At 42.1% G+C, this 23,304-nt stretch overlaps 1 protein-coding gene across 2 annotated transcripts in view; it reads left to right on the top strand.

Annotated features, from left to right (window-relative positions):
* The window catches only part of LOC129711102 (insulin receptor-like), a 196,915-nt gene that overhangs the window by 154,024 nt on the left and 19,587 nt on the right, over nucleotides 1–23,304 (top strand). The window contains exons 4-11 of one of the 2 annotated variants that reach the window (XM_055658498.1): nucleotides 1,731–1,873; nucleotides 8,184–8,328; nucleotides 11,494–11,708; nucleotides 13,157–13,283; nucleotides 15,219–15,463; nucleotides 18,601–18,768; nucleotides 20,196–20,397; nucleotides 23,059–23,094. In XM_055658498.1, the coding sequence (XP_055514473.1) occupies nucleotides 1,731–1,873; nucleotides 8,184–8,328; nucleotides 11,494–11,708; nucleotides 13,157–13,283; nucleotides 15,219–15,463; nucleotides 18,601–18,768; nucleotides 20,196–20,397; nucleotides 23,059–23,094 (1,281 nt within the window). The remainder of the gene's footprint in view (nucleotides 1–1,730; nucleotides 1,874–8,183; nucleotides 8,329–11,493; nucleotides 11,709–13,156; nucleotides 13,284–15,218; nucleotides 15,464–18,600; nucleotides 18,769–20,195; nucleotides 20,398–23,058; nucleotides 23,095–23,304) is intronic. The other variant, XM_055658499.1, reaches the window with a different exon arrangement.

Raw genomic sequence — 23,304 nt, 5'->3', positions numbered from 1 at the left:
GATTCATTTGTGTGCTGCAGGCTTCCAAAATTTGAAAATAAATGAGGGGATTATCTGTTTGGTGTGTTATCAAAACAAAACCCATGCAAATAATTTTAAAAAATCTGAATGGAGAAAGCAGAAATATTCAGCAGGGCAGATAGCATCTGTGGAGAGAGAAACAAAGCTCTCTAATTTGGCTGGAGTTCTGTGGGAAACTGTAGTCCATATGCCCTGCAGTGCCTTTGATATTTACATCGTTACCCATTCTGCTGTTAAGGGCCTGTCCCACTTTGGCGATTTTTTAGGCGACTATAGATGATTATTAGCCTGTTGCCGGGGTGTCGCCTGTATGGTCATAAGTAGTCTCCTCAGTCGCCCAGAGAGTCGTAGCATTTTTTCTGGACGCCGCTGGATTTTCAACACGTTGAAAGATTTTCGGAGACAGTCGGCGACAGTGGATTTGACGCCAATGAGCGTAGCTTGACCTCTCCTGACGTAGGTGCTGTCGTAGTTGTCGCCAGGTGACGTAGGTTGCCGCCGGTGCTGACGTTGTTTTTTGTTGAAGTAATGATTCTATTTCAAATTTTATGTTGAAGAGGGGCCAGTCGCCGTTTTTTCTATGATAGTCGCCGGCAGTCGACTAAAAATAGCCTAAGTGGGACAGGCCCTTTAGACTCCCAGTGGCAGTTCCAGATTATACCGAGTTCAGAAGCTGGATGCAATTCACGTGTTAATAGGATTGCTGATCATCATTTCAAATGTGAATTTGCATGAATTTATTTGTTTTCATTTTCTTTATTTCACGTTTTAATTAGCTTACGGAAGTTATGTTTTAACTAAATGTATTTTAAAATTATTTAAACCCATTATAACTGTTTCAAAGTGTCATTGAATACATTTAAAACAGTTGAAGAAACTTTTGTCAGCAATGAGCTGTGAAGCCCTTCAGGTTTGTTCGAGAAGCAGGAAGTCAGGTTGTGCAGCCGCTGAGGCCCAGGCCTGTGTGTGCTCAATCAAACCCAACACATGGTCTGAGCCAAATGGATGGTCATTGACCTGAAATGGTAAACCTGCTTCTCCCCACAGTCACAGCCTGTATGACTTCTGTATAACTTTTATTTTTGAACCTGTTGCTTTGACTGCAATCTACCTAGAACAGGGCAAAACACCCTCGTTATTTTGAACGAATGCCGACTGAATGAACGGACAGTCCCATCACTACTATGGGATTAGCGATATTTGTTCCATTCATATGCTCCTCCTTCCATCGATATTGTGTGTTTGTAAGCACATGATGGAGGTTACTGTTGTCAATATGGACGTCATTTTATTTTTATTTAACGTTTGCTTTGGTGGTGTCCACTGCACTGGTACTAGGAATTGACTGTAGAGGTCCAGTCTCCAGTATTAACAGGCGTTTCTCTTGTGCACATGTATGAATGCCGTGCTGATAATGGAGACTGACTATATATTGTTCCAAAATGAAGATTGAAACCATAGGTAGACAAAAGTGCTGGAGAAACTCAGCGGGTGCAGCAGCATCTATGGAGCGAAGGAAATAGGCAACGTTTCGGGACGAAACGTTGCCTATTTCCTTCGCTCCATAGATGCTGCTGCACCCGCTGAGTTTCTCCAGCACTTTTGTCTACCTTCGATTTTTCAACCTCTGCAATTCCTAAAGACTGAAACCATGTCTTCTTGTACTTGCAATGAGTAATAATAATTGTTTCTTTTGTTTCTTTCGTCAGCCTTCTTTGTTCGCCTTGTACTGGTCTGTGCCCAAAGATATGCTCGGTGAATTTAAAGAACATAGAATCTGTGACAGCTGCTCAAGACCTCCGAGGCTGCACCGTCATCAAAGGCAGCTTGGTCATCAACATCCGCGGAGGAAGTAAGTTCGGCAAACCTGTACAGCATCATCTCAGGTGTTAAAAACTAACTGCTGAATAAACTCATCGGGTTTAAGCTGCATCTGTGGCGGCAAAGAGACGGTCGGCATTTCAGATGTAAGGTCTTGGCCTGAAGCTTCAACCATCCCGTGTAGGAAAAAACTGCAGATGCTGGTTTAATTCGAAGATAGACACAAAATGCTGGAGTAACTCAGCGGGTCAGACAGCATCTCTGGAGAGAAGGAATGGGTGACGTTTCGGGTCGAGACCCTTCTTCAGACTGATCTTTTGGATCGAGACCCTTCTTCAGACTGACTCTGAAGGGTCAAGACCCGAAACGTCACCCATTCCTTCTCTCCAGATATGCTGCCTGTCCTGCTGAGTTACTCCAACATTTTGTGTCTAGCTTCAGCCATCCGTTCCTGCTTAACCTGCTGAGTTCTTCCATCAGTTTGTATTGTGCTCCAGATTCCTGCAGCTGCGGTCTTCTGTGGCTTTATCTCAGGCTGAAGTTGCATTTCTCCATTATGTCGGCTTCAGTGTGAGTGAACTTGCAAACCAAGTTCTGAAGAAACATTTTCCTGTACTTATTAAAATACAGCTGAATATTTGTGGATGGTATTGGCAATATAGCTGATCTGTCAGTTATTTCCCAGGAAGAAAGTGTAAGAAGCTGACTCTTTCCCACAGAAATATACCTCTGTGCCAGTATTTGCTTTTTTTAATAAAGATTCTGGGTGACTGGTTTTCCCACTGTCTGTCTAGATTAATTCAAGTTCCAAATAAAGTTTAATTAGCTAATTGGTGAAGTTCCAATGCATTAAGTAACAAAGCTTAATATTTCTCCTTCTTTGAGGAGCTTTTCCCATGATGAGATTATGAAGCAGCTGGTCATAAGCAAAAAATAAAAATGAACCATTCAGCCCCTCAAGTCTATACCACAATTCATCTTTTCTCTAGACGCTTTGAAAGTCAATGTTAAACAATATTATAATCTTGATTCTAAAAGCTCAATTGTTCCCAGGGTCATTTTCTGCATTTCCATGTGGTAAATGTTTCTTTTTAACTGAGGAACTTGAAAAGGAAATGAAGATCTTTAGAACGAGGACTTAAATGTTGCACTTGACTGTGAGTGATATCCTCCTACAGATTATTGATTAATTATTAAACTTAGGGATTTGGAGGGAGAAGATTCAGCGTTACACCTTGATTTGTATGGTTCCTGCAGCTTCATACTTGTGTTGTAATATCTGAGTGAAGGCGTCACTATTGTTAAGGAAAGGCTGTGTGCTGTGAAGGAAAGAGTTGGCGGGTGTGCCTCAGAGAGACAGAGGCGTAAGGGCAGAGGCACACACAGTGTAGGGGAAGCAACAGTTGCATGGGCTGGAAGGAAATAAGAGATTGATGCGAAATACAGAATAGGTATGCCTCATGCCTCTCTTTATTTTTAAAAAAAAGTATGAACAGGTACGTTAGGGTGACATAAACCACTATTGTGAGCCGCAGACACCTTTAAAATTGAAGATACTTTAAGATGGCTAAAGGATAATTGTCATATTTAAAGATGGTTTGAGTTTTTTTAGAAGGATAATTTGGGTTGTTTAAAGGATATGTCAATATGAAATGAAGGCCTGACTGTATCAGAAATGGGAAATGAAATAAGAGCACAACGCCCTGCATTAATTGTGTCAGGATCACACTGTGTTAAGGCATAGCAAAGATTCACTAATTAAATAAGTAAAAACATATTTTTGTCAACGGTTGGCTTGTAAATATATTTTAGCGTATTAAAGGATTAAATTGTATTTGACAAGTTACTATGATGATATCCTGGAAAAACAACTATTATATTAGTCAAATATATTACAATGGGAGAAAAGTAGAGAGAAAGACTAAGTGAAAGATGTGCAGTCAATGTCAATTGACAGTGCAGCTGGGTTGGCCTAAAACATTTTCATCAATTTTAATGAGCATTGCAGATTAGTTGAAAAATTGTGCATCTTCTAATAACAAATAAGTTGGCAGCGAGAAATCTTGAGATGGGACTGAGTGAGGGGAGTAAACTTCATCATGGTGAAGCAGTTTTATAAACTAAGTAGACCAAGTGCGGACCCGTTGGGTCCCTGTCCCCCAACGCAATATTCCACCACTCACCCATAGCCCCCAACGGCACAGGCGGCAAACTAATGCACATGTAGAACAGATAGCCAGCACTATATTCCATGATGTTGAGGTGAGTCTGTACCTCCTAGTGGTTCCTTTACGTTGAGCTCCCTTATAAAATTGGTTCATTACACAACACTAAGTCCAGAATTGTCTTTTCCCTGGTGGTGAATCTGTCAGAATTCAGTTGGCTGTGGAGGCCAAGTCAATGGCTATTTATAAGGCAGAGATTGATAGATTCTTGATTACTATGGGTGTCGGGGGTTCTGGGGAGAAGGCAGGAGAATGGAATTAAGAGGGAGAGATAGATCAGCCATGCTTGAATGGCGGAGTAGACGTGATGTGCCGAAAGGCATAAATCTGCTCATATTACATGAATTTATGAGTTATACATATTAATTGGACTACCTATTCAACTCACCAATAAACTAATAATGAAGGAAAGTATGACAAGCCCGATCTTCTGTAAAGAAATATCCGTTAACAATATTAAGTCCAATAGAAAAATGAAGGTAGATAAATGCATCAAGTGAACAAGGAGAAGAGAACAAAATAATTTAATTTCAAACTGGTAGTAACTTGCTTACAGAGAGTTATGAATGTTTGGAAAAAAACAGCCAAGCAGATTGACGAAAGCAAAATGACTGGAATATTACAAACATATTTGGACGCTATATTGTGGGAGCTGAGTTACCAGAGGTATAAGAATTTGGCAAGAGTATCGTTGTACCTCATCCTTTGGCTTTTGAGCAAATAAATATTTATACGAAAAGCCCTTCATTTTTGAAAGCCTTTTGTTTTGCTATTGCAGATGAAGGATCTGCAGTCTGAAAGCACCATCTGATGTCTGAATGTAAATTAACAGCAACGCTGTCAGAGAACTCAAATCTCATTCCACATATTTATCACTTTGTAAACAAGTTCTTATTAATAGCTATCCAATTCCCACCGAGTTTAATTTAAAGCATGCACTATATTTGTTTCTTCATTCTATTTCCTTTTTTCTATCCCTTAATGAGGCCACTTTATCCTCTACCATTTTAAACTCGTGCTGCTCTTCCAGTTGCAGCGTGTCCACTCTAGTTGCAGCGAGGTAGTCAAAACTGAACACTGAAGTCCAAGTCAAATCTGAGGTGATGCATAATCAAGTGATACTTAATTTCTTTCAGCAATTTTAAAAAAAACATTTGATTTTGCCCACTGTCCACTTCGTTATTCTCAGAGCTGACCTGCTACCTTGGCTTGTAGCCGTTCTGTTTAAGAGGTGCATGGAGCAGCATGTCCACTGTATTCTCTGGTGATAGCATCTGTATCCGGTTTCTGCAACTGTTTAGACTGGGGATTGCTGTTTATAATAGCCTTAAGTGTGAACCACATCCTGTCTTTACATGGAACATGCTGACTTCAAATCACCTGTTTTAGATTAAATATAAACATACTTCTCCCTGATTACCAGTATGTAGCTGAACCAAACAAACCAAGTCCAGGCACTAGTCTCCATAGCATTGAGCTGATCTTCATAGACTACCATTGGGGCCAGACATCAAGTAAGTCTTCATTGACTAGAAGTAGGGCTAGACATCAAGTCAGAAAGAACATATATATTTTTAAAAGCACGAGTATGCCATTTAACTACCGTCATTCCCGCTACAGAAGCTGCCATACGTACCACTGAGTTCCTCCAGCACTTTGTGTTTTGCTCAAGGTTCTAGCATCTGCAGTTCCTTGTGTCTCCAGATGATCCCTTTAGATATGTTCATGTCATTGGAGCAGAATTAGGCATTTCGGCCCATCAAGTCTATTCTGTCATTCAATCATGGCTGACCTACCTTTCCCTCTCAACCCCATTCCCCAGCCTTCTCCCCATAACCCCTGACACCCGTACTAATCAGACATCTACAAATCTCCACCTTAAAAATCTTGCTTCCACTTTCCTGCACATTCAGTAAGATTATGGCAGAGTAAACCATTCTTTGGAGAAGTGCTGTTTCCCTTCACTAACCCTTTCCTTCCCAATTTCCCTATATTTCGTTAATCTCTCAAAAAAATCACTCTCGGTCTTGAAAATAGTCATCAATTGAGCCTTCAATGTCCCCCTGGGGTAAAGAATCCTAAAGATTCGCTACTTCTATGTGAAAAGGTTTTATCTCCTCTCTCGCCTGAATGGGTGACCACTTAGATTTCCTTTGCTCCATAGATGCTGCCTCACCCGCTGAGCTTCTCCAGCATTTTTATCTATCTTAGATTGAAACTGTCTCCTGACTGTGGACACTCTGGCCAGGGGAAACATCACCCTTGCATTTATGCTGTCAGATTCCATAAGTTTCATGAGATTGCTTTCACGGCTCTAAGCTGCAGAGAGTAGAGGCCCAGTGTCCTTAACGTCTTATTATAGGATCCTAGAAATGAATCTGGCAAACCTTCATAGCATTCCTAATGCAAGTGTATATTTATCCCTAGTTACGTTGACCAGATTTCTATACAGTATTCCAAGTACAGCCTCACCAGGGTTCTACTAAACTGCCGTTAGATATCTTTGCTCTTGTACTCAATTTATCTTGCAGTGCAAGCCAAAATATTTTGCTTCCTCACCATGCAAAAAAAAATCTCTTTTTTTCTGAGGGGTTTTCTAACAAAGTCAATGACCTCTTATTTTGCTTCACTGTATTGTATTTGCCTGGTCCTCACTCATTCACTTAACCCGTCTCTATCCTCCAGAAACTTCCCTGCATCATCCTCGCATCTCACATGGGAATCCAGCTTTGAGAATTTGAAAACTTAAGATATTTTCCACTAAATCTCCTCATCAACATCAACAACGCAGATTGTGAGCAGCTGCCTTAGCACTAACTTCTGTAGCACCAAACTAGTCGCAGGCTCCTGGCATGAAAATAACCCATTTAATTCCGTTCTCTGCTTTTATGCATTGACTAATCTTTAATGTATGTCAACATATTACCCCTCCACTTGAGACCTGATTCTGTTTAGCAACCTTGTTGGGAATATCTAAAAGTCCACAGCACCACTCCCACTGGTTTTTCCACTCTTCTTGTTAGAAACTCAAAATCCAGTTCTGTGAATATTCCTTTCATTGATCCACATCATGTCTTCTGGGTAAAGAAACCCAGAGGCCATCTATATATGTGTCCACACATTCTCGGTTCAGGCCGTGCCACACTTCAGAGATGCTGTTGGTGTTGGGGAAAGGATGAAGGATGTGGACAGAGAGTTAAAATAATTTGTAATAAAGCCATCTTTTTCATAGCAAGATTTCATGTTTGCAGAGCTATAAAGGTAGTACAGGAAATGAGAGAAGACTTAGACATAATGCATCAATTGGCATCCATATAACCATATAATAACCATATAACAATTACAGCACGGAAACAGGCCATCTCGGCCCTTCAAGTTCGTGCCGAACACTTATTTTCCCTCTGTGATTCTTTAAGATGGCATAATTGCCTGTACAATATTATCCCTCTTTGATTCTAAAAGATGTCTATTTGATTCTATAAGATTATTCCACAAACTCTCACATGCATGCATTGCCCAGTAGTGTCTCATCCACCACCATGCAGTCATACCATGCCGATACCACAGCTCTGCTCTTACTGCTTGTGTGCCCTGCCTCCTTGTACGCTCTAGCCACATGCCTTTACTCGAGGAATGCTGGATCAAAGCTATCTCATTGCGTAGTTTTGGTCATTTTCCAGTTGCAGTCCATTAAAAGCCTGCTGTCTGATAAACTTAGTTCCTAGAATGCTCGTAATAAATCTGCAAGCTTCGATTTCTCTCCTCGGTTTTTTTCTGTCATTTCACTCCCTTTACACTTGCTTATTTGCTTTTTATTGCTCCAGGCCAGCTCCTTTGTTCAACTCTTCACTTCTTCGCCCCCTGCCGTCCCCATATATAACCCCCCATAAATTCCCATTCATGCCTTCACCCCAACACAGCAGGGTCACAGCATTATTGCCTCTGAGTCTTTGTTCTCTGGCATTTCATATCTCATCATATATTTTCTTTATATGTTGTCTGCCATCAGCATGAAGAATGGAGGTTTATGCTCTCTACTGCATAATGTTTCTTTCAAGGCCAGCAAATTCTCTGCCATTTCTTTTGTACATTGGATTTTCTTGCTTCTCTTTTCAGCCAATATTGCAGCAGAGCTGGAAGCAAACCTGGGTCTGATCGAAATCATCACTGGCTACCTGAAGATCCGCAGCTCCTATGCTTTGGTGTCACTAGCCTTTTTCCGCAGCCTGCGCTTGATCCAAGGTGAAATTGTGGAACCAGGGTAAGTCATGGGAAGTATGGTATGGTAGCTATACTGTATGAGCCCCAAAGCATTGTACAGTAAACCCTCGCTATAACAGACCGCAAGATGGGGGGGGATGGTGTCCACTATTGCCTATTGTCCGCTATAACCAAGTGAGGGAAGTGAAGTTTAACCCAAGGCAGGGAGGGAAGTAACGTGGCATTGGGGTTAAACAAGTAGGAACTCACAGGCCGGGGAAGACTAGGAGCCACAGACGCGGTGTGCCTTCATGCTGCTTGCTCTCTCCGCTCCCACAACCAGACGCACAATCCAGCTGGTTGGGTAAATGGCAGAAGTGGAGGGTCGGTGCAACGGGAGCCTCAGATCATAAGTGATAGCAGCAGAATTAGGCCATTCGGCCCATCAAGTCCACTCCGCCATTCAATTATGGCTGATCTATCTCTCCCTCCTAACCCCATTCTCCAGCCTTCTCCCCATAACCTCTGACACCCGCTATAACCCAAATCTGTTATTTGGCAGTCCGTTATTGCGAGGGTTAACTGTAAATGTATATGTGTTGCTCTTTCTGTTCATTCCCATTTGTTGCTGTGCAATTGATCCTATCATTATGGATCTTGTTTCAGTATTTACTATTAATAAGCAGGCGACCAGTATTATCCAGTACCAGTTCATCTCTGAAGTTCATCCCACTGTCTACCTACAAAGTGTTTGCCCATTAAACATAAAATTAATACTGCCATGTTTTCACCCCACCTGCACCTTCTTCCCAAAATGTAGAATTACAATAATGGCTTCTTGCTCACTCAATTTCCTTTCAAATCTTTATTGTGGTCATTCAGTATGTAAAGATTTTCAAGTGTGTTGGAGGAAGACAAGGCAGGTAACTATTATCCAGTTAATATAACATCTGTTGTTTGAAACATGGCTCAGTCGCTAATCAAAGAAGAAATGGTTAATCATTAAGGAAAGCTTAATATTATCAAAGCAAATCAACATGGTTTTGTCAAAGGTAAATCACGTTTGACAAATTTGCTTGTATTCTTAGAGGGTCTAACATTCAGATTTCATAAAGGGGAATTTGTAGATGTGATTCATTTAGATTTCCAAAATGTCATGAGAGGCTGGTTCGCAGGTTATAAAAGTTACAAAACTTATAGTATTGGAGGGTTGTGTTAGAATGGATTGTAAACAGATTATCACAAAGAAAACAGAGATTAAATAAATGGGTATATTTCGGGTTGGAAGGATGTAACTAATAAACTAGCCAGGGATCAGTTCTTGACTTGCAATTAATGACTGTGTTACTAACACTGGAGGAGGAGACAGAATGTGACGAATCCAGGTCTGCCAATGATACAAACTAGGTGGAAAGGGTACGTTGTCATGCAGATATTGTGACTCTGCAACAGATAATAGATAGTTTGACTGAATTGGCAAGTGTGAGGTCATACGTTTCAGTAAAAGGAATCAGAAAGCAGAGATACTGCTAATGAGTGGCGTTCAAATGGGATCTGGGTGTTTTTGTGCCAAAATCACAGAAAGTTAGCAGAAAAATGCAGCAAAAAGGATAAATAGTATGTTGGCCTTTGTTGCAAAGGTTTGAGTATAGGAACACGGAGTTTCTACTGCAGTTGTACAGAGTATTGGTGAGACCACACCTGGAGTATTGCGTACAGTTTTGGTCTCCTAATCTGAGGAAGGACATTCTTGCCATAGAGGGAGTACAGAGAAGGTTCACCAGACTGATTCCTGGGATGTCAGGACTTTCATATGAAGAAAGACTGGATAGACTCAGCTTGTACTCGCTAGAATTTAGAAGATTGAGGGGGGATCTTATAGAAACTTACAAAATTCTTACGGGGTTGGACAGGCTAGATGCAGGAAGATTGTTCCCGATGTAGTTGAGGCCAGTTCATTGGCTATATTTAAGAGGGAGTTGGATGTGGCCCTTGTGGCTAAAGGGATCAGGGGGTATGGAGAGAAAGCAGGTACAGGATACTGAGTTGGATGATCAGCCATGATCATATTGATTGGCGGTGCAGGCTCGAAGGGCTGAATGGCCTACTCCTGCACCTATTTTCTATGTTTCTATGACTTCGGGGAAACTAGATTATTAGAAGCATCTAAAGCATCTAGAGTAGATAAATTTTGAAAGATCAGGAATTGAGGACTATGTGGAACTAGTGCAAAAGAAGCGTGGGGCTTAAGGTAAATTAGCCATGATCATGGCGAATGGTGGAACAGGTTTGAGAGACTGTACCACCTACTTCTGGTCCAATATTCTTGCGTTCTTGCACATGTATTAACAGCAGCATGTGTAGTACCTGGATTACCCACATTTACATCAGAGCGGCAACAAAAGGAAATAGAATGTTCATGACTTTTTGGTTTATTAAATTATTCAGCTAATGAATTCATCCATTATGTTTTAAAGATACATTAAGGAAACCCGCTGAAAAAGACTAATGCTAGAGCAGTTTACTCTAATTTTTATTCTTAAAGTCTTAATTTATCAAATAATCAAAATTGTTTCAATAGAATGTATATTAATTGAAAAAGAAAAAGAGATATTTGGACGGAAGATCTAAAGTGTGTTCATTGAAGATGGATTTTCATTTTCAGTGTACCTTGAAATGGGGGAGGGGGTTGGAAAGTCTGAATGGGAGAGAAGTTTCAGAATATATTCACATAAAATAAGGATCAAAATTTAGACAATGGTTTGCATGGCTCAGCACCACAATAGATTTATTTGTTCAATAAATACAGGGGCGCTGTGATAGAGTTGCTGCCTTACAGCGCCAGGGACCCAGGTCCGATCATGATTAGAGTGTGCTGTCTGTACGGAGTCTGAACATTCTCCCCGTGACCTGCGTGTGTTTTCTCCAGCAGCTCCAGTTTCCTCTCACACTCCAAAGACGTACAGGTTTGTAGGTTAATTGGCTTGGTAAAACTGTAAATTGTCCCTAGTGTGGAGGATAGTATTAGTGTACGGGGATCACTGGTCAGTGCAGACTCGGTGGGCTGAAAGGCCTGTTTCTGCATTGTATATCTAAAATAAAATAAAATTAAGCCATCAAAGAACAATGTGTTTATTTATACTTTATCTCTTCTGACTTTAAATTAATTGAGTATTTAAATTTACTTTCTGTGTCTTTTCTGACTTCTTTTATATCGGGCATCCAGGAACTATTCCTTCTACGTATTGGACAATCAGAACCTGCAGCAACTGTGGGATTGGGAGAAGCACAATCTGACTATTGCCCAGGGCAAGATGTTTTTCCACTTCAACCCGAAGCTGTGCCTGTCCGAAATATACAAAATGGAGCTGGCCTCAGGGACCAAGGGGCGACAGCAGAAAATGGATATTGCTCAAAAAACTAATGGAGACCAGGCATCATGTGAGATTTTTTGAAGTCATATTGTATCTTTGTAGAAATAGGAGTATTTATTCAATAACCACACACTAAATAATCAACTTTCTTTTTCTATGATTGCACTTCTAATAATATTAACATCGCCCGTCTTTCTTTGGATGTTAAGCAATCAACATTAGAGTGTATACATTTGGGATTATTGTTCAGTGGTTAGATATGCTGAATTCTCTCATTCCCTGCCCTGTTTCCGAGTCGCATAAAATCAAATAAATATCCCAGTCAATGCTGTTCCTGCTTAGTGTATTATGTTGGTAGAATATTGTACATTGACATTGGCTTTGGAGCGAATTTGCAGCTTTCAGCTTGACTTTGTAAATGTTGGTCATGGTTCCTAAAAAAAGATTGGAAAGGGCATGATATCATGATATTGATAATATATTCCATCACCCAACTTAAACCCATGGTCGACTTGGGTATTGTAATGTATGTAAACAAACACAGCTGCAACTCAGCAGCATTGTCACTGTTGTGCCAAGGAGGAATGGGACATGCCTTTTGGGCACAGCATCATAAACAGTAACATGTGTTGATCAGATAAACTGTTTGAGCGATGATATTTATGCTCTCAGCCATTTTTTTAATTTTTATGCAACAAGTCAAATTTATATTTGGTGTTGCTTCTCATAACCCCGTTAGCGTATCTGACTAATGCATAGACTTGACTAGTAAGTTGTTTGGCAGGACTCTTGGCATGCAGGCTCATTTGGAGCAGGCAGAAGAGGCAAGAGGACACTAGTGGAAGTACCTCGTCAAAGAGGGAGGGTTGGGGACCAGAACATTCATGTAAACTGAATGAACTTCTGCTTCTAAAAAATACATTCCAGTGTATAATAAAGGGGGAAAGATCGAGAAATTAACAAACAATAAGTCCATGTTCCAGTATCCCACATTCCCTACATTCCCGGCATGTGTTTAAGATCAAAGATAGATGCAAAATGGTGGAGTAATTCAGTGAGTCAGGCAACATCTCTGGAGAAAGGGAATAGGATGACATTTCAGGTCAAAACCATTCTTCAGACTCCTTCCAATCCTTCTTCAGAGGTGCTGTCTGACCTGCTGGGTTACTCCAGCATTTTGTGTCATATCTCCAGTGTAAACCAGCACCTGCAGTTCCTTGCTACACATGTTTTGGATAATCTGCACTGTAACCTGTATTTCTTCTAATGTTAGCGCCGATGTTTGTTAATTTCTTGATCTCTCCTCTCTGGTTGTACATTGTGATGTATTCTTTTAAAGCAGAAGTTCATTCCCTCCCTCCCTCCCTCGTTGCACTGGAATCCTCTTGCCTCTTATCTGGGCGGCCATTCGTATTTGGAAGCTTCTTGAGTTGGCCGTATCGCGCTCGGTATCAATTTCCAGCTAGTTTGAAAACAAAGAGTTAATGGGAATTTTCTTACACTGTCCTTACTCAGGTGAAACCCAGCTCCTGAAGTTTGTTTTCAATAAAACCACAACTGACAAGATTGTGTTGAAGTGGCAGCCATTTTGGCCACCAGACTTCAGAGACCTCCTGGGTTTCATGATATTCTACAAGGAGGCGTAAGTATAATTTTTTTGCTGCCTGTACATAGAATACATGCTATTTAAAATTAGTCGATACCCAATGTATACGGTATTCATTTATTTATGTATTTTCTGCCAGAGTGTGTGTGTTGATAGTTCATGTAGTGGTTGAGCTTTGAAGGCAGAGGGGAAATTTTACTTTACCGAGCATGTTGCAGTTCATTACAGCGCTTGCTCCACAGGTATTGACAGCATTTAAAATTACTGAATTAGCCCTATTCTTTACTTGCTTTTAATTTTCCTCTGACGCAAAATGTGAGGATTTAGATGACAAAGGAAAGAGGGGTGGATTAATGGGTGGAAAGAGATCATTTTACATGAGATCGGTGACCTTTACCCCATTGCTGAAAAGTATTATGTATGTGTTGTTCTCTGTTTATTTTGCATATGTACGTGGGCACAGACTGTTCACAGCAGAGCTGTGCATCTCCTTGTCTTGTGCGCTGTGGTTTATGAAAATCATTAGTGGATGGGAATTATAATGTGGGCCTGCAGTGTAATAGGGAACACTAGAGTCAGTGCGTTCTGCTTGGAGGGTGCACGCAGCAGATCACAACCTGTAACGTAGACAGACTCAGGTTCAGGGACAGTTTCTTCCCAGCTGTTATCAGGCAACTGAACCATTCTATCAACAACTAGAGTGCGGTCTTAGACAATAAGTGCAGGAATAGGCCATTCGGCCCTTCGAGCCAGCACCTGAGCTACCATCTAGCTCATTGGAGACCCTCAGACTGCCTTTAAGCAGACTTTATTGTGCGCTGAACGTTATTCCCTTCATCATAGAAACATAGACAATAGGTGCAGGAGGAGACCATTCGGCCCTTCGAGCCAGCACCGCCATTCATTGTGATCATGGCTGATCGTCCCCTATCAATAACCCGTGCCTGCCTTCTCCCCATATCCCTTGACTGCACTAGCCCGTAGAGCTCTATCTAACTCTCTCTTAAATCCATCCAGTGATTTGGCCTCCTCTGTGGCAGGGAATTCTATAAATTCACAACTCTCAGGGTGAAAACGTTTTTTCTCACTTCAGTCTTTAATGACCTCCCCTTTATTCTAAGACTGTGGCCCCTGGTTCTGGACTCGCCCAGCATTGGGAACATTTTCCCTGCATCTGTGCACTGTCTTGTCTTGTCTTTCTGCTGACTGGTTAGCACACAACAAATGCTGTTCACTGTATTTTGGTACACGTGACAATAAACTAAAGAAGGACAGTCAGTGCATGGGGACAACACCGGCAAATTACAAGGCCCATTCAAACATTTGCCCAAAAAATATCGCTGAAAGATTTTGTGAAGAAATTTCAATGATAAAAGTTTCAAAAAATAGGCAAAAATATCCTTTGAAAATGTCACAAGACTCCTATTACAAACATGACTGAGGCTTTAGTCACCAGTAACTGAACAGATAACTCACCACATAAATGTCTTAGCTATTACAACAGAGGCGAGCTATTCTGTAGCAAGTGGCTGCCCTCTGAACTTAAAACCTCCTCTAAGACTTATTAATAGTGTGAAAGAATGTGCTTCCCCTGTCAACAGAAGTGCAGCCCCAACAGCACTTAAGTACAGCAGTAGCCAGGATCAAGTAGCCCCTTTGACTGGCAACTCCTCACCTTATTATATCAATTGCCCCTACATTTGGTGTACCAGATTTGCAGTGTGTACTACCCAGAGGACACGCTGAAGCTACTGAAAAAAACATTATCCGCCAACACTTGGAAGGATAAGGATAAGGTGGTGCAGGAGGGTAACATTAAATCACACTACAATGTCAAATTTCCCAGTGACGTTTGTAACCTGAGAAAGACGACAGGCAGGTTAACCAGGTCAGCAGCGGGTGATGCACAGAATGTTCTGTCGGCAGCAGGTTGATGGGTTTGTCATCAAATTTGTGTCTTTACTGAAATAGCCCTTTCCAGAACGTGACTGAATTTGAAGGGCAGGACGCCTGCGGAACAAACAGTTGGAAGGTGATAGACGTGGAGCCTCCCGGACGATCAGAAGGGAAAATGAGTAATCCGGGAACGCTGCTTCTTGGCCTCAAGCCCTGGACACAGTATGCAATCTTTGTCAAGACCCTACTCACGATAAGTGATGAGAGGCACAATCACGGAGCCAAAAGCGAGATTGTCTACATTCGCACCACAGCAGGCAGTACGTTTTTAAACTCTATATAGATATATATATATAACTAATGTATATAAATGTCCATCATTTTTACTGGCGCACGTGCCATCAGTCCTTACCATTATAAATTCCTGTGTCCACGATAATGGAATCTCTGTCTGTAAGCATTTTACAAGTTTACTCCCAATTTAACTCCCATTCCCATGCTGACCTTTCTGACCTGGTCCTCCTCCATTGCCATAGTGAGGCCTCATGCAAAGTGGAGGAACCAAGCCACATATTCCACTTGGGAAGCTTACAGCCTTCAATAATGAATTACCCAATTTTAGCTAACGCACCCCCACTTTTTGTTCCCCCTCCTCTCTTTGAGCATCCATTTCCACCACTATCATACCACCCTTCCCCCCCGCACCCCGTTTCCCCTACCTTAGTACCCTTCCACCTGTACCCCTACCTCTGGCTTCACATTTCATTTCTCCGTATACCATTTTGTCCCCATTGTAGCCTTTGCCACCCACCCTACCACTTGCCAGGCTTTGTCCTGCCCCCCCACCTCTTTCCCAGCTTTCCCTCCCCACCACAATCAGACTGAAGAAGGTCCCGACCTTAAATATTGCCTGTCCATGTCCTCCAGAGATGCGGCCTGACCTGCTGAGTTACTCCGGCATGTTGTGTTTGTTTTGTAAACAAGCACCTGCAGTTCCTTAATCCCGTGTGTCGTTAGATTGTACCAGCACTCTCCCTTTACAGAGAGTACAATAACACTACAGTTTAACATTTTAGAATTCTCCTGGTTGCCTTTGAGGGAAAATCCTCTGCCCAATCAACTCTGCTTTCGAAATTGCTGTACATTTTGCCGTTTGATGATAAATACTATACAATTACGAGTGAAACCGGTCAGAAACTTTGACTTTAAAATGAACGCTACATGCCTCTCCACACTAATTCCCCTTTGAACAAAATCCGCCCTCACAACAAGATTAGCCTTTAATTATTTCAGAGGGTGGATTATGTAATATTTATTTTCAAATTGAGCACCTGGTTTGGGTTATCCCACCAATCTGTTCTTCATTTCATTGGATACATTTCAAATTACCCACCAATCCATCCCATCAGTCACCACCTACCTCACCCCGAAGACTCGGAGCCTCCAGAATTGGAGTGGGAGTAGTCATCCTAATCCAATGGACCTCCTAAGGAGGAAGGGATATCCCTAAAAATAACAGCAATTCTCCAACACCTTATCCATCCAGTTCTAATGTGTAGGTGTTACCTTTACCCATCAGCATTCATTTTCCAAATTGAGTTCATATTATGGTTGAGGTCCTTCATAATTTTAAGTCACCAGTAACTGCACTTGGTAAGGACTGCAGGTTTACTTTGCTAAAAGATGTTAGAGAACACAGATGTTCCACAGCAGTCGGGTAGTTGATGGCCACCAGTTCTGACGCTAGCTTTATTCCAAATTTATTCCATTAACTCCATTTAAATATAAATTTCCATTATTGCCTTGGGAGGGGCTTTGAACTCAAGTCACCGAGAGCTGTGAGTCAGACACCGTGGAGCTCAAAATAAAAGCAAAACATGCTTTAAATACTCAGCAGGTCGGACCGCACCTTCAGTTGACTTTTTCTTTAAGTTTGCGATACAACATGGAATCAGGCCCTTCACCCCACCCAGTCCATGACAACCATTGATCACCCATTCACACTAGTTCTGTGTTAGTTCACACTAGTTCTATGCTATCCCACGTTCTCATCCACTCCCTGCACACCAGGGGCAATTTACAGAGGCCAATTAAGCTGCAAACCCACACATCTTTGGGATGCGGGAAGAAACTGATGCACCCAGAGGAAACTCACGTGGAAAGAACGTGCATACTCCACGCAGACTGCAGCCGAGGTCAGGATTGAATCCGGGTCTCTGGGTCTGTAAGGCAGCAGAACCACCAGCTACACCACATGCCGCATTCATAACTTTCCTCTCCGGTCCGCCACATACTCGGTGATACCGGCAGATTAAAGCAAGGCCAGGGTAGTGTGAATCCCTGATAGCATTGGCTGTCCTCTAGAGGCATCGCCTTCCATAGATCTCCTCGATGGAGTTGAGGCCAGCAACCATTTCCATTAAACTTTCCCCCTCTCACCTTGTAGCTATGCCCCCTAGTGTTGGACACTTCCACCCTGAGAAAAAGTTTCTGACTATCTACCCTATCTATGCCCCTCATAATTTTATATACTTCTATCAAGTCTCTCCTCAACTCCCAGTGTTCAGGAGAAAACAATCCAAGTCTATCCAACGTCTCCCTGGAGCTGAAACTCACTAATCCAGGCAGCATTCTGGTAAATTTCATCTGCACCCTCTCCAAAGCCTTCACATCTTTTCTATAAATGGGGCGTCCAGAACTGTGCATTATACTCCAAATACGGCCTCACCAAAGTCCTGTAGAGCTGCATCATGACTTCCTATGGGAAGAGAAACAAAGCTAACTTTCCTGGTCGAAGACTCTCCGTCCGAAACAGTCTGCTGTGTATTTACATTTTTTTTTGTGTATTATTTAGATTCACGGCATCTGCAGTTTTTTTTTAATTTTCACGTACACAATGGAACCTGATTTTGGTGCCCATACACCACTTGCTGAACTGCAGTTACAACAGCTTTTGACAACAATCATTGTTTTCTCGTTCTAAAGTTTGACCTGCCTTCAATTAACACACAACATCAGGAATGTTGGTGTATTTCAGATGCAAAATGATCAGCATTCTCTCCTAACTGTGCTCTGTTTGTTTTGCTCAGACCTTTGGTACTGATCAAGAACACAAACTGCAGCTTGTGGACTAAATCCATAACCCTTGAAATGCAGTCCATGCGGTCAGCCAAAGCTGCTGCACTTGACTTTTTGTATACATTGATTTCTCATTACACATGCCTATTTCAGTAGGTCTCGGCACTTACATTTTGTACTTGCTATTTTGGCCATTTGAATGTCCTGGGTTATGATGTATTATTTATGATGTATTATGATGGGCTATTCTTGGTGGTCATTGATATAATAAATGCGAAGAGATACTATGAGGAAGACCAAAGGGTATTTTCTTCCCCATCATTATTGGTGTATTCATCAACTGGCAATGATTCTGAATTGCTCCCGTTGTGTCTTCCAGTTCCTTCCGTGCCACTGGATCCAATATCAGTGTCCAACTCCTCTTCCCAGATCATCTTGAAGTGGAAGCCCCCAACAGACCCTAATGGCAACATCACCCACTACCTGGTGTTCTGGCAGCAGCAGCCTGAGGACAGTGAACTGTATGAGTTTGATTACTGCCAGAAGGGTAAGTGGCATCCTAAATGGATTAGAGTGTGTTCTTGTTCATAAGATCGTAAGTTATGGGAGCAGAATTAGGCCATTCGGCCCATCTGCTATTCAATCACAGCTGATCTATCTTTCCCTCTCAACCCCATTCTCCTGCCTTCTCCCCATAACCTCTGACATCCGTACTAATCTAGAATCTATCAATGTTCGCCTTAAAAATATTCATTGACCTGCCCTCCACAGCCGTCTGTGGCAATCCATTTTGGTGGATCACTTCCTGGGCATGGTGACTAACCCAATGATATAGGGAATAATTTGTCCACTCTCCTCACTTCCTGTGTTCAAACTATTCTGTTGTTGGTCTGCTATTTTTGCAGAAATATAATCAAAAACATAATCCCATCAGATAATAGGTATGGATAGACACAAAAAGCTGGAGTAACTGCGGGTCAGACAGCATCTCTGAAGAAAAGGAATAGGTGACATTTCAGGTCGAGACCTTTCTTCAGACCCAACCTGAAACATTACATATTCCTTTTCTCCAGGGATTCTGTCTGACCAGCTGAGTTACTCCAGTTTATTGTGTCTACGTTTTAAACCAGCATCTGCAGCTCCTTCCTACAGATAATAGGTTACAATAAAACAGTACTTACCATAATATCACGTTTACTATCAGCTAACACGCTCGGATCTAAATGAGAAGGTCGTGGGTTTGAGCCCCATTGCAGAGACTTTGTCTGTAAAATGAAAATGTCTGGTACTTCAGCACAGTGCTAAGATTCTGCTGCATTGGAGGCGATTCAGTATTCTCTATTAAATGGCCATAAAAAAAATCTCATGGCAGTAGTTGATTTTGAAGAAGGAGGTTTTATCTGTTGTCCAAGTCAATGTTTAATCCGCAGCCAACATCTAAAAGCACAGCACATTGCCATTTATTTTATTACCTTGCAAGTGCTTGCTGTCTGCAAATTTCCTCCTGTGCTTCTCCACCCAATGCAATTCAAAGGCACTTAAATGAACCAGGCGTAGCTGGATGTGGTACTCATGTGGGCGAGTGGGATTAGGGAAACTGGACAAAAAGGTCGGTATGGATGTGCTGAGCTGAAGGCCCATTTCTGTGCTATACAAGTCTATAATTCTAATGACTTTGGCTGCGTAGCATGTTTGAGTCCGCGCTATCAACCAAGATTTTGGATTAAAATCCACCGTGGAAGCCATAGTCTCCAGCCTTAACTCTGTGATGAGAGATGTAGTTGATGCTTCTAGTGTGCGTATAAAGCTGCATCAAGTAAGAATTTCATTGTTCCAGTCCGTATCCGGTGCGGATGACAAATAAACATTTTGTTGAACTCAGCGCTGCAATGGCGGTGCGTCGGTGATGTTGCAGCTCGAGTTACCCAGCTGGACAGAATAGTAACAAAACTGTTTTTGATCCGTGGCTTTTAGGCTTAAAGTTGCCATCGCGAGCGCCTACAACTCACAGTGATCCTGAGGATGGACAGAAGCAAAACCAGACTGACATTTGTCACGTCTTGGGTGAATGCTGCGCATGTCCCAAAACAGAGTCGCAGCTCAAAAGGGAAGCTGAGGAGGCTGCTTTTCAGAAGAAATTCGAAAACTACCTGCACAATGAAGTTTTCATGATCAGGTAACGGAAGGCAGGAAGCCTTTATGCACTTGAACTCTTTAAAGACTAGAAGGAAACAGCACACAACATTCAATTTTGTGTTAAATGTTAAAGTGATCCGACCCAACCCTCTGAGCTTCTACTTTGTCTAATGGAGCTCAATAGAAGGTGGAATGTATATCTAATGTTCGCAAGCAATATTACCCATTTAATACTGCCATCCATGAAAGAATTCTGTTCCGCAGTCAGCAGTTCGGTATCAGTTGAGGATCCTTGGAATGTTTCTAGGTGTAAGTCTCCTGTGTTTCTGGCACAAAATTTTGAAGCAGGACTCTGCATCCTGTACAAATGACATCAAAACGTTTTACCAATACTCAGTATTTGGAAGTTTACACAAAATGTCACTTGAACTGCTCTTTAATCTGAAATAAAAGTAGAAAATGAAGGAAATTCCCAGCAAGATAGGCAACATCTGCGGAGAGGAAAACAAAATTAGATTCATGTTGATGGCAGTTCGTCACATATTTCACAGAGCCTTGATCCGGATTGTCTATTTGCTGGGGATATTGTGCCCCCTTGTGACAGGAAACAAATTGCAACAATTCTGTCCCTCCACTTCCAGCAACTGCAAAAGATGGTATTTTTCTGAGTTTAGAATGCGTCATCAGTCCATTTACTGAAGGGAAATGTTAATGGAAGAAGAAGTGAGGATTCACTGAGAATTCCTCATTCATTCAAATGTGGATGTAATCTCTGACAGATAGATTTTAGACTTTAAAGCTGCAGCGTCCTTCAGCACACGGAGCCCGTGCCGACCAGCGATCACTCCGTACGCTAGCACTAGCACTATCCTGAACACTGGAGAATTTACAGAAGCCAATTAACCTGCAAACGTTTACCACTTTTGAAATGTACGAGAAAGCACACACAGGTCACGTGGAGAACGTACAAACTCTGTACAGACGGCACCCGTAGTCAGGATCAAACCCGGGTCGCTGACGTTGTAAGGCAGCAACACTCCCGCTGCACCACCGTGCGCCCCCATACAGTGCCCTGCATAATGTTTGGGACAGAGACCCATCATTTATTTATTTGCCTCTGTAGGTTACTTCAAGCCACCACTCGTCTAGATGCGATCCCAGTTCTACGAGGTTCAGCATGATGCAGACCCTTCCCAAGTTTTGGTTTATTCCAAACCCAAGTCAAGGAAAGAGCGGGAGAAAGATTAGGTCAGGATTCTGCGGAAAGAGAGGAAGGCAAAATAATGGCAAGTGGCAACCACTTCAAGGGAGACGGGAGTCTGGGATACATGAGAGCAGAATGAAAATTAATTTTTGTTCAGTTTATTGTTGACATACGTACCGAACTACAGCAAAAAGCTTTTGTTTGCAAGCTTTCCAGTCAAAGAAAATATTATCTATGAATACAATCAAGCTGGCCACATTGCACAAAAAAGATACTACATTTAGTGCAAGATGATTACATTAAAGTCTGATAAAGTCCAATTAAAGATAATTCAAAGGAATTCGATGAGGTGGATGGTTGGTCAGGACCGCTCTCTAGTTGGTGAGAAGATGGCTTAGTTACCTGCTAAGAGCTGGAAATAAATGTCCCTGAATCTGGAAACGTGCGTTTTGAAGCTTCTGTACCTTTGCCTAATGGGAGAGGGGAGAAGATGGAGTGACCAGGATGAGATTGATCTATGATTATGCTGGTGATCTTGCTGAGGCAGCGTGAAATGGTCAGGTAATTAGTCTTGGCCTCCGGTGCTGTCTGTGTTGAGTTTGCATATTCGCCCTGTGAACATGTAGGTTTCCTCTGGGTACCCAAGTAAACTAAACTTTGACCATTCCACCATGCCCAGCATCCACAAAGTGTCAGCAAGCCAGTGCAACTGCACTACATTAACGGACAAAACACTTGGTTAGACGTTTACATCTTTACTTTTTTTCTGAGTTTCAGCTGCACTAAGTTATTTTCCCAAGATGTGAGTGGGTAGAAACACTGAACCTCCCGAGTTGCTTTTCCATAATTTAGTTTAGCTTAGAGATACGGCATGGAAACAGGGCCTACGACCTACCAACACCCACCCGCACTCTAGGTCTATCCGACACACTAGGAACAGTTTACAGAAGCCAATCAACCTACAAACCTGAATATCTTTGGAATGTGGGCAGAAACCGGAGCACCCAGAGGAAACCCACGTGGTCACGGGGAGAAGGTACAAACTCGGTATAGACAGCACCCATCGTCAGGATTGAACCTGGGTCTCTGGCTCTGTCAGGCAGCAACTCCACCCCAGCGCCATCAAGCCGCCCTCACAATGTGCGACCTCAAACTCTAGGGAAATATTTGCTACTGTATTACAGTTCAGGCGAGTGGAATATGGTCGGGGTGCAACACCCTGTAGCACACTTGACATATGTGACCACAGGTCAGTGATACAGAGAGTCGAACAGCAGCGCGTGGCCACATTTCTGTAAAAGGACCAAAACGAAGCATCTGGATGAGCAGTTTGTATACCCAGGTTATTGGCTCCTATTTCCTTTTCTATTTGGCCTGAGAAATATATATATTTTTTTAAATACGTGCAATGAAAGCAGAGGCTTTGATCACCCAGGAATCAAACCCCGACTCATTTTCGAAACAAAGCTCATTTAAAGTGATGTTTTACTTTTGCAGACCTACACCTCACGAGAGTGATACTAAGGACAGTAGGTAAGGGAGTGCCTGAGTTCTGCGCTTCTGAAATCATGCTGGGTGATGTGCAGGTGGCCGTGTTTTTAATTGTTAATAATTTAAAAAAGGAAGAAATCAAAAGAAATAAGCCTAATGACATAACTGCTCTGTGAACCCCTCTGTATGGAAAAAAAAACCATTAATTCCGCTTTTGCTTTTTATTCTGTGAATAATCATGCGTTCTGCATA

Source organism: Leucoraja erinacea, chromosome 29, assembly GCF_028641065.1.
Source record: "Leucoraja erinacea ecotype New England chromosome 29, Leri_hhj_1, whole genome shotgun sequence".
NCBI lineage: Eukaryota > Metazoa > Chordata > Chondrichthyes > Rajiformes > Rajidae > Leucoraja > Leucoraja erinaceus.
Note: the sequence above shows the minus strand (reverse complement) of the source record. Positions and strands in the feature narration are given on the sequence as shown.